The sequence below is a fragment of the Crassostrea angulata genome, chromosome 3 (genome assembly GCF_025612915.1).
Source record: "Crassostrea angulata isolate pt1a10 chromosome 3, ASM2561291v2, whole genome shotgun sequence".
NCBI classification, from domain to species: Eukaryota; Metazoa; Mollusca; class Bivalvia; order Ostreida; family Ostreidae; genus Magallana; species Magallana angulata.
In genome coordinates this window covers 14,548,958-14,563,500 of record NC_069113.1, presented here as the reverse complement: position 1 = coordinate 14,563,500, position 14,543 = coordinate 14,548,958, and the positions used below count along the sequence as shown (strand labels likewise).

The 14,543-nt window shown below is 35.3% G+C and overlaps 1 protein-coding gene across 1 annotated transcript; it reads left to right on the top strand.

Moving 5' to 3' along the window:
* The first annotated feature begins 556 nt into the window (after positions 1-556).
* LOC128176368 (tetratricopeptide repeat protein 37-like) lies at positions 557-14,231 on the top strand. Its single transcript, XM_052842633.1, has 42 exons — positions 557-577; positions 785-881; positions 1,149-1,292; positions 1,546-1,637; positions 1,789-1,861; positions 1,959-2,084; positions 2,276-2,362; positions 2,627-2,738; positions 2,858-3,016; positions 3,405-3,506; positions 3,772-3,917; positions 4,182-4,265; positions 4,511-4,605; positions 4,711-4,837; positions 5,083-5,262; positions 5,371-5,423; positions 5,545-5,652; positions 5,746-5,830; positions 6,063-6,094; positions 6,224-6,324; positions 6,471-6,573; positions 6,968-7,060; positions 7,189-7,278; positions 7,378-7,589; positions 7,715-7,776; positions 7,897-7,953; positions 8,232-8,300; positions 8,633-8,707; positions 8,820-8,961; positions 9,079-9,172; positions 9,332-9,403; positions 9,591-9,718; positions 9,841-9,964; positions 10,141-10,480; positions 10,716-10,827; positions 10,956-11,087; positions 11,406-11,482; positions 11,594-11,652; positions 12,427-12,475; positions 12,727-12,857; positions 13,536-13,677; positions 13,944-14,231. The coding sequence occupies exons 2-42, from the start codon at positions 792-794 to the stop codon at positions 14,019-14,021; spliced, it is 4,437 nt and encodes a 1,478-aa protein (XP_052698593.1). The 5' UTR covers positions 557-577; positions 785-791; the 3' UTR covers positions 14,022-14,231.
* The last annotated feature ends 312 nt before the right edge of the window (positions 14,232-14,543 follow it).

Here is a 14,543-nt window from a genome sequence, read left to right as displayed (position 1 = left end):
AAAAGAGGGTAAGAGTATTCGGAAAGAATGGAATTTTCTTATCCCTAGATTGGATGAAATTTAGACACAGATTGACTATCTAGTCTGATAGAACCTATTGTTGTCAGTGGTGTTGGTCACACGAGTAATTGGCATTTTCCAATCATTTGAAAGAAAATTTTAACACAGTTTAAACTTCAATCTTATCATTTGTAATTCAAGTAAAGAAATATTAAAACATGTGTTAAGGTCATTATGCATAATGTGTACTGAACTGATATTCAAAGTTAATAGATAATTTGCCAATATTTTTTTTACAAAAGTTTTCCCTAGATTAATTCCATATTTTACGATTATATATGTATCGATATTAATCATTGATTTAAAAAAAATAAATCTAAGCTAACCACAAAAGCGTATTTATATATCATATGCATTTTGTCCTTTATCTGATTATCTGGGACGAAAAACATCAATAATAAAATGATCTATCTGGGACGGAAAACGTCAATAATAAAATGATCGGGTTCGACATTCTTAAAAGATGTAACCCAAATATACACAAGACAGTTGGAAAAACCTGAACGGCTGAAGACAGGTATCTTATTCTTTTTCGGGGTTTTTAATCCCTTCTTTTCTTTCAGCTTCGAATTATAACTTCTTATTTTTGTACTTTGAATTAGCATTACATTATAAATGCTTTGATCTTTGCTAAATCAATTACATGCAGCATACCAAGGGTAGACCAAACTATCTGAATATGGATAACATCTCAAGTTTTATCATAACATTGTCTCTTTGTCAGTTTTCTGATGGACCCCAAGGAAGTTAAATCAGCATTGAAAAATGCTAGAGAATGTATAAAGAATAAAGACTACAAAGAGGCTCTGAGACATTGCAAAGTAAGTGAAATTAAATCACTTTACTTTGTGTTGAATATTGTGGTGATTAGAAACCCAGTGTATAATTATTTAAAAAGAAGTATATGAAGAAGTTGATTCTATTTAAGGATGGTTTGAAATACATTTTATTTTTAAAACTGAAATGGAGATCAGTGTGAAAGGGGTTGGACCGTCCAATTGACATTTTACATAATTATAAAAACTTTCCCCCAAAATTCAAACACCCAAGATATATTTAAATCATTATAATTTCTTTTTGTTTGTTAGGGAGTTTTGGCACAGGACAAGAGCAATTACAATGCCTTTGTATTTGTGGGGGTGGCTGCTGATGGGCTTGAACAGGCCGATCAGGCTGTGAAGGCCTACAGACGAGCCACAGAGGTTGATCCAGAACAACCACTTGCATGGCAGGTTAGTTATGATTAGTTTGTAACAATATCATCTAAGAAGGATAAAGGCAGAGGTTTCTGAAATGTATGATGTCCAGACTTCTTTCTAACAATGAATTTACAAAAACTGTGAAGATTAAGGTAGCTCACACTTATGTTTAATATAGTTTTCAGTTAAATTACATTTTAAAAGCTTGTGTTTTTCATAATTATTCTGAATTGGAAAACACCGTACTATATATGACATTCCATATTAATTGTTACACAATGTTCAGGGTCTGAGCGGTTTCTATGAGAAGCACCCATCCTCTGAAAATGACAAGGAACTATTGCAGGTCTATCAAAAACTCAGAGGACTTTGTGAAAAGTAAGTTCAAAAATCCCAAAACCTTATACTCATCTACCCATATATTTTGAATTGTCTATTGGCTCTTCATTTGCAGTCTACCAAATTGATGACAGTGTGTTTTTTTTTAAATACATAATTCTAATTCTTGAATTATGATCTTTTTTGACAGAGACAGTGATAAGAAAATTGAGATTACAAAGAAGCTTGTTCATCTACACATTAAACTTGGGGAGGTTGTTGAGGTACATATCCTGTGTGAATTTTTTTTCTCTGCAAATCATTTTGTACAGTTGACTATGGAAGCTCAGTCTTAGCAAGTACCTTTTTTCTCCCCTACAGGGTGTAGATCTGTACATCAAATTGTTATCCGAGGTGTCAGATGACTCCATTAAATGTAGTCTACAGACAGAGTTATTGTCCTTGCTGTCCAGATTGCCTTCCTTAACACAAGATCAAGAACAACTTGTTAGTAATATAAGCTGCTGAACTGCTTTAATTTTATTTTTGTAAATTATTTGAAGAAAAAGTCGTATTGATTAATTGAACTCAGAATACAAATGTTGATAAAACTAATTGCATGTAAGCAACAACAAATTTTATGCTTTTACAATGTGACCATTATTCTGATAACTTGGAAATGTCAATGGGTATTTCAGCTGGTAGATATGGTTGAAAGTGTTCTGAAGATGGACTCACACCTAGAGGAGGGGGTGGTTGGGCTCTACTTGGATGTTCTTATGAAGGTAAAATTATATTTTGCATACTTGCTGTAATTTCAGGGTTCTCATTAACTTAAGAATCTGCATATTATAGTTAGTGTTAAACATTTTAATGGAATGCACACAAGTGTACTAGATGTAGCAATTAGTCATGTTTCCAACATTAGTCATGTTTGCTTACTTCTGATATGGTTTAACTTTTCTAATTTTGCTTTAATTGCTTTAATCTTAAAAGATAGGCAGAAAGGATTTTTGTGTGTCCAATTTTTTTTATTTTTTACATTGTAGAAAAATGATGCATCAAGGTTGGAAAAATGTTGCCAGCTTGTTTGTAAAAAGTATTCATCAATGAAGTATCCACTTGAAGTCAATATACTGTTATGTATGGACAAAGCCCTAGGTGAGTATTCTTACCAGTATATCACACATACACATTTTTTTGAAAAAAAGATGGTAATTTAAAGTTAGAGTTGGGAAAGTTTACTACAACCTGATACAAGACATGTTTTCCTTGCTCAGGTTCTGAGTCCCTTCTGCCTACAATGGAGGCTGCTCTCTCTGATTTGATGACAAGACTTGCAGAGTTAGACAGTGCGAGTCAGATACTTACAGCTGCTCAGGGTTTTCAGTCCCTCTGTAACAAGGAACTGATCCAGGCCAGGGACAGCTTCCTCAAAGGTATCACATCAGTTTTTCTGGTATTTTTTCTTCTTCTATCAATTAATGTACGGACATTGTGATTCTCAACAAGAGATTTTATGATGATGGCTCTTTTTTAAATAAATTTATATGTACCATGGTTAAATGGGCTTCAGTTAAAGTTGGTAGCCTCTATGATAAGAGTGAATTTCATGGAAGTAGTAGCTAGTTGTGTTTATACAGCATGACTTTTACCTACTCAGAGAATGCTAAATAAATATGAAACTTGTGTCTCTTTCTTTGATTTGTCACTTAGGTAGCTTATATTTTCTAACAGTTTGTAGAGACTTTTGAATTACTGTGTTTCAAACATGTTTTTTTTTAGGTTTTAAGTGAGAGTAGGTGTAGTATTTGACCTTTGTTTCAGTGCTACCAGACCTGGAGACCACAGTCTGTGTTCAGTATTACCTGTCACTCACCTACTATCTGTTACATAAGCTGACAGACGCTGAATCTACTGCCAAACAGTGTAAGTACAACAGTATTACTGTCAGAGTTCTGATACCCTGTAACAAACAAATCTACTTAAATAATGAGGAAATTGGACTTGGTTGAGTATTGCATCTCTGTGTAAAATGAAAAGTGTAATATATTCAGATAGAGCATTGATACATGTATTAAATGGTAGATAATTAAGTAAAAGGTCCAGTACAAAAATTCTTCTTATCTAATTTGTAAAATGTATTATAAATAATTTTTTTGATTTTCTTTAAAGCGAGTGTCTTTTTTGGCAGGTGTCCTATCTCTGGGGAAGAAGACGAGACGTCTGACCGTTGCCAGTGGTCCTGTATCCAGGGCAGTCAGTGTTCTAAAAGCCAGGATCCTATTTCGCACTGGGACTCCCAGCTCCCTCCAGACTGCCCTAACCCTCACCCAGGAGGTAAGGGGGTCAAAGAAATGTGTAGTCAGACTGCATTTCTGTTTCATTACTGTTTTGCATTTGTCAAGAACAAACATGTATAGAAACTATCAATATACAGATTGAACATCATTCATAAATTGAAAAAAATCAAATACAAGTATCATCAGTTCAGTCCTTTTTGTGGTTCATTTAAACACCTTAGGAGAAAATTTTTAAAATGTGATACTTTTTAAATGCAGTTTGACAGGAAACAGAAATAATTCCTCAATTTCTGTCTTTTAGCTGTGTACAGAAATGTCAAGTCCATCAGTTTTATCTTTGCAAGGGCTTATTTTGCTGAAATTGAACAGAGTAGAGGAAACAGAGGTAAGCTTGATTTCATATGAATTGGAATACATTGTATTGTTAGGGATTTTATAATTCTTCTTTTAACAAGCAGTGAGTCATAAACACATTCTCTAGCATAAGAAATTGACATGAAATGCTTTACATAACTGGTCCATAAACTTAAAATGTCTAGTTTGTTTTCAATACAGAAAATGTGATGAATATACATTCTCTGTTTTAAAACTACACGAATATTTGTATATGTCTATATTTCTTTTCCATAGGAGATAATTGATAAGCTGGATGATGGTGAGAATAGAATGGCCTTGGAGGGACATGTCAAGTTTTATCAGGCAGAATTCACCAAGTCAGCAGTCATGTAGGTGTCACTTATTTTAATATTAACATTTGTTGTGACTCTGATATTTTGTGACAAAGCTCACTCTTACCGATACGTTATAATGTTAGTTGACATTGGTTGTAGATTTTGTGAGCTGATGAAGAAGGTCAGTTCAAGCAGTGAGTACCACCTGATGTATGCCAAGTCTCTGTGGTACGACAAAAGTTCACTGTCAAACAATCTCCAAACGTGCTACACTGCTCTATTAAAGGTAAGCAACTCATCTACAGGAAATGTGAAAATTTCATGGTAATTCAGAAACCTATCGAATCTGCCATTTTGAATCAACAATTTTCTTTCAATTTATGAGAATGTAAAATTCATAACAGTCAGAAAAGAGCAAGATTTTAAAATTTGCGATGGATGCTTCCGTTGATTTTATTTTTAATTAGGAACTTAAAAGTTAGTAGTGTACAACTTCTTTTATTAACTTTTACTATTCATGTACATCCTTAGTCTGCCAAACTCGATCCCTACAGCAGTGAGCCATTTGAGTACTTGGGGAGGTTTTACACTGAGATACAGAAAGACAAGGGGAAAGGAAAGCGCTGCTATCAGAAAGCCTTCGACCTGGACAGGAATAATGATAAAGCTGGCGAGGCACTATGTGATCTAATGACAGAACTAGGGGAAGAGGTGAAGAAATACTTTTTAAAATATTGTGGGACCTTGTTGGCATTCAGAATGTGTGTGTAAGTACACATATTAATATTCATATTTATGTACATACCCTTTATTTTGTAGCATGATGCCTTTCAGTTGTTATTGTCTGTGACAAGCAGTGCTAGTGCTGGGTGGTAAGTGCTCTTTCGTTAGTCTACTGATATTTCCATGTAATTCATTAATGATATGTACATGTATGTAACTATGTTTTCATTATCATCAAGTTTACAAGATTAGTTTTCTCTCTATTGACAGCTGTAAGTGGGCGTGGCTGAGGTTGGGTCTTCACCAGGTCAAACATGACACAATATCAGCGGCCATCTCCAGCTTCCAGTCGGCTCTGAGGGCCGATCCTAAAGACCCGTAAGTCTTATCTCAAAAACAGATGCAGTTAACAAGTCTACACAGGGATTATGATTTGTAGGACTGTAATTGATGCATAGTTTTTCTTTTCAGGCATGTGTTTGAGTGTTTGGCTGAGGCCTACTATAAGAGAGGAAGTTACACTGCTGCCCTCAAGGCCTTCAAAAAAGCTTCAGAGGTACAATATCAAGCTAGAAAATATTATTGTAAAGTGATATGATATTCTCTGTTATTTCTTGATATTTTATTAAATTTACCGGTATTTAATAAGCCACAATTTGATGAAGGGTTGTAACTAAATCCATCAATAGAGCTACAGAGGTATAGATTTTGAGAAAATGACCTTTGATTTTTTATTTGTTTTCAATGAAATGTTTACACAAAGTAAATGCAATCCTTTTCTGCTTCAGTTGAATCCGAAATCTTTGTACAGCCTGTTCATGTAAGTGGTTTGCTATGAGCTTTAAATGATAGTTAACAAATTGGTTGACTTCTTAACATGTTTAAGACATTTGGTCTTGTCACAAGTTCATAACATCACGCCAGAATGACATGTATATTGGCATTCCAGGATTGCTTGCATTAAGCAGACCTTAAGGGTGCTGAGTGAGGCTGTAGATAATTACAAGCATATACTGGAGGGCTCCCCCAATTACGTACCAGCTCTGAAAGGTGACAGCAATAAATAAAAAAATAAAGTCTAAAGCTCCATTGAGTATATTATAAGTTTAAAACATGAACAATGATTCTATATACATACAGAGTAAGGATGATAAATCTTAGATTTTACGTACAGACCTGTTTTGTGTTTTTCCTAGGTCTGGGGGAGACCTATGTACTGCTGGCCAAGCATCACCTCTCTCAGGGCTTTAATGGGCGTGCCAAGCTGAACTGTCAGGATGCTCTTCAATGTCTTACCAGGTACATGTATCTGATTCATTTACTTATGAACTCTAACTTTGTTTAGATGATCATTTCTAAACTCTGTAAAAATATTGCTAGAGTTGTTGTTCTTGACTTAACAGTAGTGTCACACCTTTACTGCTACTTTGCAGACTTGTGAAATATATTAAATTATGTTGTGTTTTTGTTTTTACAGTATCATAATTTTGTGCAAGTATTTTTGAGAGTTTTTGAAATACAGTAAAACTTTACTGTTATGCTGCTATTTTATAGTATATGCACTGTAATCTACAGAGTTATATACATGTAATGCTTGTACTACAGTAAAACTAAAAGTTTTTATATTGTGCTGTTTTATAACAGTATATTGTAAAATACATGTAACTGTAAACCTTGGTGCTTTAACTTACAGGGCAGTGTGCCACAGGCCTGATTTGTCCTGCCTTTGGAAGTTGATGGGTGACTCCTGCACAATCATTCACCCCCTCCCAACAAAAAACTTCAGGTCAGTAGCATCAGTGAACAAGTGGTGTTGGTTCCAAAAGTACACATATTGTATTAACCTGTATGCAAAATATTGTCATACAGTATGTTCTGGGCAAGTAAAGATGACAGCTCTGCGCTCTTTTGCAGTTTTGTAGTGCCTGAAAATTTGTACAAATCCAAAGACTCAGAAAACAGTTGTGAACTCAACTTACAACAGACTCTACAGCTTGGAGCCAGGTAGAAAACATTTCAACAAATATAATGTATACTGTTTTTTAAGAATGCTCATCAGATCAGATAGGAATACCAGGTATGCTTTCTCTCTCTAATGAATAGGTGCTATGGGAGAGCTCTAAAGCTGTTACCGGAATGTGCTCAGCTGTGGCATGATCTGGGGTTCAATCTGTACCAGCAGAGCCTGCACTCGGAGGATGAGAACGCAGTGGGTGTGGCCGAGAAGTCAGCAGAGGCCCTTAAGAAGGGGTTGTCCCTGGAGCCTGCCAATCATCAGATCTGGAACACACTCGGTCTTGTTTATTGTCACTCAGGTGAGACATTAGAAGAAATAAATGATTACATTATAACATCTCCCTCCCACCGCACGAGAAGAATATGCAAATACGTAAACATGTAGATGATAGACAATTTCATGCGTTTAATTTTCTCTTGCCAGGTCTGAATAAACCATCACTTGGGCAGCACTGTTTTATCAAGTCTATACAAGCAGAATCTGAAGTAAGTTGATGTAAGATATATGTTTTTGATGGCAATTATAATTTATTTCTTTATTAATATCTATATTTACCGGTAATTGCAATTTTTTCCCTTTGATGATTGAGTTTTATCTGTTTCTAGAATGTGGTGGCATGGACAAACCTAGCAACACTTTATCTTGAAAAAGGAAACATGCAGGTAAATCTGCTTTTTATCTATAGTGTGCACTGACATGCATGGACTGTGAATTTGGAAAAACTTAACTCAAACATCAATATGTCACTGTGGAGGAAAATGTGTCTGTAGAGCAGTTCAATCATATATATATTTGTATGGTTAATGCTTCACTGTCTGGTAATAAAACACAGGTCTGGAGTAGGCAGAAGGTGCCAGTCTGTTTGTTAGAAGGGAGGAAATGTTTGTCAGCTGTTTAAAGTTGTATTTGAGAGTTTCAATACATTGTGTTTTTGTTTCAGTTAGCTCATGAAGCATTCAAAAAGGCCCAGAGTTTGGACCCAAACTATGTGTCCTGTTGGATTGGTCAGGTTTGTAGAACTTGATACACATTGTAGTTTTCTATGATCACAGTACAAGACATTTTATTTTTAAAATACTGGTACCTGACTGTTTCTACTCTGTAATCCCAGGATCAGTGGCCAAAAGGGCAAAGCATATATTTTCCATAAAGATTGAATTATATTCTTTTATCAAAATTACATGTACATGTAATATGAGAGACCCAGGATACATGCATTATGTTCTATAAGATAATAATGCTTTTAGAAAAAAAATTGTTTTAGATTCCATAGTAAGAATTTTTGAATTAGAGGAAGTCATTCATACCATTGCTGACAGTCATTGATTTTTTATATTGTAGGCCATGATTGCAGAAACAGTGGGAGATGATGATGCTATGGATTTGTTCCGACACACTACAGAGTTATCTCCCCATGTTTGTATTATTTAAATCTCATTGAGTACCTCCCACTTTCATCTTCTAATTTTTATGAGTTATATAAAATAACCTCCAGTACTAAGAGTTGATGTCTACATTATGCCTACAGGTTGAGGGTTCCATTGGGTACGCCCACTGGGTGTGTACATTACTCAAGGACAAAGCCAAGCACAGCACAGAGATGTACCGCTACGCCATTCACCAGATGGCGGCCATTCCGGCTGCCTCCGACGCTCTGGCCAGATATCTGGGTAAAAACCGTCTATAGTGTTCATGTTCTTATAGCCATAATATGATGATTGTTTTCTATTATGCAGCCTCAAGTTTTATAGGAAATAAAGTTATTGTTTGATTGTGTGTTTCGATAGACCTTGTGAAGACAAACCCTTGTGCATACAACATGTATGGGCTTCTGATGGAACAACAGGAACTGTACAGATCAGCAAAGACGGCCTTCATCAGGTATCACATTTACATCTAGTTTACACTGTCATCTTACATATCTGTAACAAAATTTTTACTCAATAATTTTAGATGCTAAAATTTTGATAATTTTATTTAATAAATTAAATGAATGTTTATGAAAGGTCTTGTGAATGATTTTTCACCTCTGTTTTACAGGTCTATTAATCTACTGGAGCCGAGTGACATTCTCCTGAACCACGTCAAACTCAACCTGGCCAGGGTACTGTGGTAGGTCCTTTGTTTCTGATGGAAACTGATAACCTCCACTTAAAAAGAGTTTTTTCTCATCTGTCAGTTTTCTTTCATCATGCAGTTTTGGTACTACTAGTACATGTACTATATTTTTGTCCAATCTACCTTGATTAAATAGTTACAATGTAACAGGAATTGATGATGTTTCTTTGGATATTAATAGCAAGCTTGGGGACTACTCTGGTGCTGTGACTCTGTATACAAAGTTTGGAGAACTGGACTCTCTGCAGGACCTGTGTCACATGGGCCTGGCCTTCTACAAGTCTCAGCAATACACAGAAAGCTACCAAGGTCTCTATCACATGATATCAATGTCGAGGATTGATAGTTTCGTTTTATCGTATAGATATGGACTTTTGTTATGGTATGTGATAATGTTTTTGGTGTTTCAAAGTGTTATTGAATTCTGACAGCTTATGACAAAGCCCTAGAGGTCAGCACCAATGACACAGATAGTTCACAGATTCACGCTGCTTTGGGGATGGTGGCTTATAAGTTTGGAGACATAGATGGAGCCAAAGCTTCTCTCTTTCAAAGGTTGGAAATTTTAATCTTATATTTGGTCATTTATTATAAAATATTTTACAAAAAATGATATGTCTAAAAGGGTTTATAACATGATGATGAACAAAAGAATTACCTTTAATCAAATAGATTGAAAGGTTTTTGGATTTTCAATTTTTAATCCTGCCAATATTTGTATATTGAAATAGTTCACAACTGCAGCCTGCCTCTTGCCATGGACTTGAGGCTCTTTGTGCCCTTGGTCTGAAGTGTCGCGATGTGACCTTGACCCATGCTGTCCTTCAGGAACTGGTCGGGACAGAGATGGACAACTCTGGAATATATTTCACTGTCCTTCAATATGGTCTTCTAGAAGAAAACTGGGAGCTTGCAAAATCATTCCTAGAAAAATGTATCCACTGGTTTCCAGATAAATATACACTCTGGAGGCTTTTATCAAGGTTACAGCTCAGACATCACCATGGTAACAAACCCTCCACTGCAGCGATGTGTATGCAGGCAGCGATGAGTCTGGAGCCCAAGAGTCAGGTTAAAACCATTCAGACTCTGTTTGATAATTTGATTGATTTTTGAAACCCTAACACTATATAAGACACTTTCATAATGTGAAATACAGTTAATGTCTTGTTCCATATATTATTTTTTGGTTCAGCAAGAAATGCATTTACCGATATTCCTTGCTTTTCATTACTATTCTTCAGTAGTTTCTAGACTTTTTGTTAGAAATATGGATCTCAAACACAATTCAATTTTTACTCTGTAGGAATTGATGACAGAGGTCGCCATGGGACAACTACTGGACGGCAAACATGTGTCAAAGGACACCAAAAATAACGCCTTACTGAGTGCACAAAGAGCATTGCTCATCAACCCAGGTCAGCTGTCTGTATATGTACATCTAAGTTGGAAAAGATCCTGAAATTTTCAAACAAGACATTTATTTTTGTGTTTGATGTTTACAGTAAAAATGTTTGTAATACATGTACATGGAATTTTGTTTTAGGTAAATTAGGCAACTGGTGCTCTCTGGTCTCCTCTGTTCACTGTCAATCAGAGCTGGAGGCGGAGTCTGAGCGAGTTCAGGCTCTCCACAAGATAGAGACCCGCTACTTGACATGGCTGATGTCAGCAGAAGGTACTTGCAGAAAGCAACTTTTATGGTCGAGACAAATTAACCTTTATCAGTAGGCCAGAAAATCTATGCAAAGTTTTAAATAACATCAATATAGTGAAATTTTCCTTGCCAGGAAACAGTCTTTAATGTATTAAAGATTTGTTTAATAAAAAATTAGACCATGAAAATAAGCTATCAGAAACCAGTACTGATAATGTGAAATAATGCCAACACAAATAAAAGTTGGTTTAGAGTAGTTTTTAAATAATCAGATGTTTTGTTTGGTAATGATTTTGGATGTACATATAGCTTATATAGACTTTTGCCTTGTCACCATAGAGTTATCCGAAGACTTGAGAACTTGGTGTCTAAAACAGCTAACTGCTGCTCAGATACTCTCAGGGGAAAGAACTCTGGTAAGAATCTGGATTAACTATGCTAAAAAGAGAAATGAAGATATTATACATAGTATATATTTGTATGTGAATTGAATGACACACATATTTTATGTCTTATTTTAATTTTAGGAATCTCTAAGTGGTGAATTGAAGGAATATATTGCAAATCTACTTCAAGATAAATCATTGTAAGTGGAATGATTGAAGAGATTTTAAATACAATTCATCTACTTGTACTTATGTCTTATCTTTAAAAAATGTGAATAATTATCAGCCATATTTAAACTCCATGTTTTTGTACCGTTATTGGGAGTTGATTTTAATCAACTCTCCTATGCAGTCACTCTGACAAACCAAAAGTGAAACAGCACAAATCATCGCCGCTGACAAGACTTAGTTCTTGAGAATAATTGATAAATTCGAAGTAATGTATGCTTAAGCATTGTTTTTCAAGGAAACTTATTTATAAATACCTTGAAAATAGTCAGATTTTAAATGGTACGAACAATTTAGATATTTTTTGTAGTTGTATGTATTCTTACGCCAGTGTTCAATATAGTCTCGTACTCTACGCTCGACTGTCTCGGTAAATCTCCGACAAACAGAAAGTCTCTCTTGCTTGTCGGAGATTAACGGCGACAGCCGAGCGTTTGGTTGAACGAGACGAGGGTTCAGTTGCTCATTCCATAAATTTTCCAGAAATATTTCTATCACTGATACATAGTTTGATTGAATTTATTCAATCCCTAAATTCATATGGGGTTTTATCAACATTCCTGTGTCGAAAAAGTCCGAAAATTCGTATTATAAAAATGTGCGTAATTCAAATACAGATTTGAAACTACTTGTACTTGTCATGCAAAATAGTATCATTGATTTTAAAATAAATAAACATCGATAAAATCAACTCGCGTCAGTTCTTCGGTACTTTGATATCTTATTTCTGACCTTAACCTTTTCAGACAATCCAGTGATGTACAACATGTCTTCAGTCTGTACAAGACTCTGCTGGTGAGTATTTAGATACATATGTCACTCAAACAGTAACTCCTCCCATTGGCCTAATGAAAACTATTATTTCATATACTTTTCAATCTGATCTGCATGTTAATCTAATTTAATTGTGGTTGATTGATATTAGATGGAGCACATTTATCAGAAGACTTAATTCTTCGTTGTTTAAATGAAAGCATAGAGTTGTTGTATACGATACATAACTCAGACTTTAGGTCCCTGGTACACTCTCTTAGTCTTCCTTTCAGAATGATGGAGGAAATGATGAGGTTACCAAGTGCTTCTCCAGACTGACAGATGACCTGATAAAGAAGACCTCTTCACCAGACCCCCTCATAATGCTGATGAGAGCTATCATCCTGATGAAGACTAACCCAAAGTAGGTTTCTGTTGTTGAAGAACTTAATGGTGTTTGGTTGGTGTTAAATTAAGATACTAGTACACAAGTATGGTAGTTGGAGCTTACTCTTTGTAGAAGATTCTTCAAACCCAATCTCAACGTTTTAGGAGTGAGATTTTTTTTTGGGGGGGGGGGTGAATATGCACACTTGGATTTGCCGTAGCACTTACTACTGTACCATTTATTTTATTTTTTTCATCAAAAACTAAGGGGAATATTAAATATCAGTATAAGGAATCAACTTCTTAGGATTTGACATCAGCAGATCTAACTTATTTACTGTCCTCGGGTCAAAATGACAGGTCAAAATGACCTGTCTGGTTATCAGGTTGACATGATCTTTACTGTTCATTAGGTTAAAATGCTGTTACTGGTTGTTTGGGGGAAGGTCAGTGAAAGTTCTTTAGATTGCCATAATATACATGTATATACAATTATCAACATGTGAAATTCCAGGTTCCCTTCATGTTTTCATTAAACATTTACTTTATCTATTGCAATTTAAGATATTAAACTATAATAGCATTTTCACTTCATAACAAAAGTTCAAAACTCAATCAAAACTGAAATAAAATTTGATATTCAGTGGTCAGTATTACATGTTTAAGGTTGTCTTTAATTTAAAACTAAGCTAAATAATAATGTTCTGTATCACAGACTGGCCAAGCATCGACTGGTGGATGTTCTGATTGCCGTCAGGTCGGAGCGCCCCCAGCCTCTACTCCTCCGCTCCGTCTCCAGGAGATGTCTGCTCAGCATCCTGCGGGAAAGTCCAGACAAAGACGCGGAACTCATCCAGGTACTGGTATCATCCAAGGTCAAAGTTCTACCTTCTCCAGAATTTAGTTTAATACTTCCATGTATGGTATTTTGAGTAGATGAAATTCTGTTTTTATATAGATTTATCAATACATGTATTTTATTGTGAATCAGATCCTATGTAGTATGTAGAATTTATGCATTGTTATTTTGTCATTAATAATGTACATTGATAGATCTGAGCAGAAGAAATAGCCTATAGAAACTGTTTCTTATTGACATTTTCATATTGTATTAATTTTATAGCTGATTCTGACAGAGGCAGAAAATGATGGCGATGATGAAACAGTGAACTTTTATCAGCAGTTTATCAAAGACGCTTGAAGATCATTGTACAAGACTGTTACGAAACTGTTCACACCTCCCATTATAAAGGACTTCATTTCTTTATAACTATTCTATGACCGGGTCATTGGAAAAGTTCAGTGATATTTGTATAATATTAAACAAACACCACATATTTGTATTATTTATCAAAAAAGTAAATAAAACCTTTAAGAAAACAACGCACGGTCATTTTCATTTGTTGGTACACACCGTTAACAAATCGTAAGTCGGTTTATTTAACCAATCTTTTGTTTTACTTGCGAAGTCGCGATACTGGGGGTGATTTTCATTATGTCAGCCCAAGGAACTATTGGCTCATTATTACTAGTGCATAAACCTAAAATGGTAGAGATAAGACAAATGAAGAGAGATAAGTTCCTACCAGCGGAGGCTGATATTACAGGCGGCTGTCCAGCTTGAGCAAACAAAGCTGCAGATTTAAATACACAGCCAGGGGAGAGCGGAAACTCGCGTCGCACTAGACTTTTGTGATTGGAACATATGGGCAATAGCCGATTA

Coding starts and splice junctions, on each gene's coding strand:
- LOC128176368 (XM_052842633.1), top strand. CDS start 792: ATGGACCCCAAGGAAGTTAAATCAGCATTGAAAAATGCTAGAGAATGT. Junction 6,325..6,470: donor TTACGTACCAGCTCTGAAAG/GTGACAGCAATA, acceptor TGTTTTTCCTAG/GTCTGGGGGAGACCTATGTA. Junction 7,954..8,231: donor TTGAAAAAGGAAACATGCAG/GTAAATCTGCTT, acceptor TTTTTGTTTCAG/TTAGCTCATGAAGCATTCAA.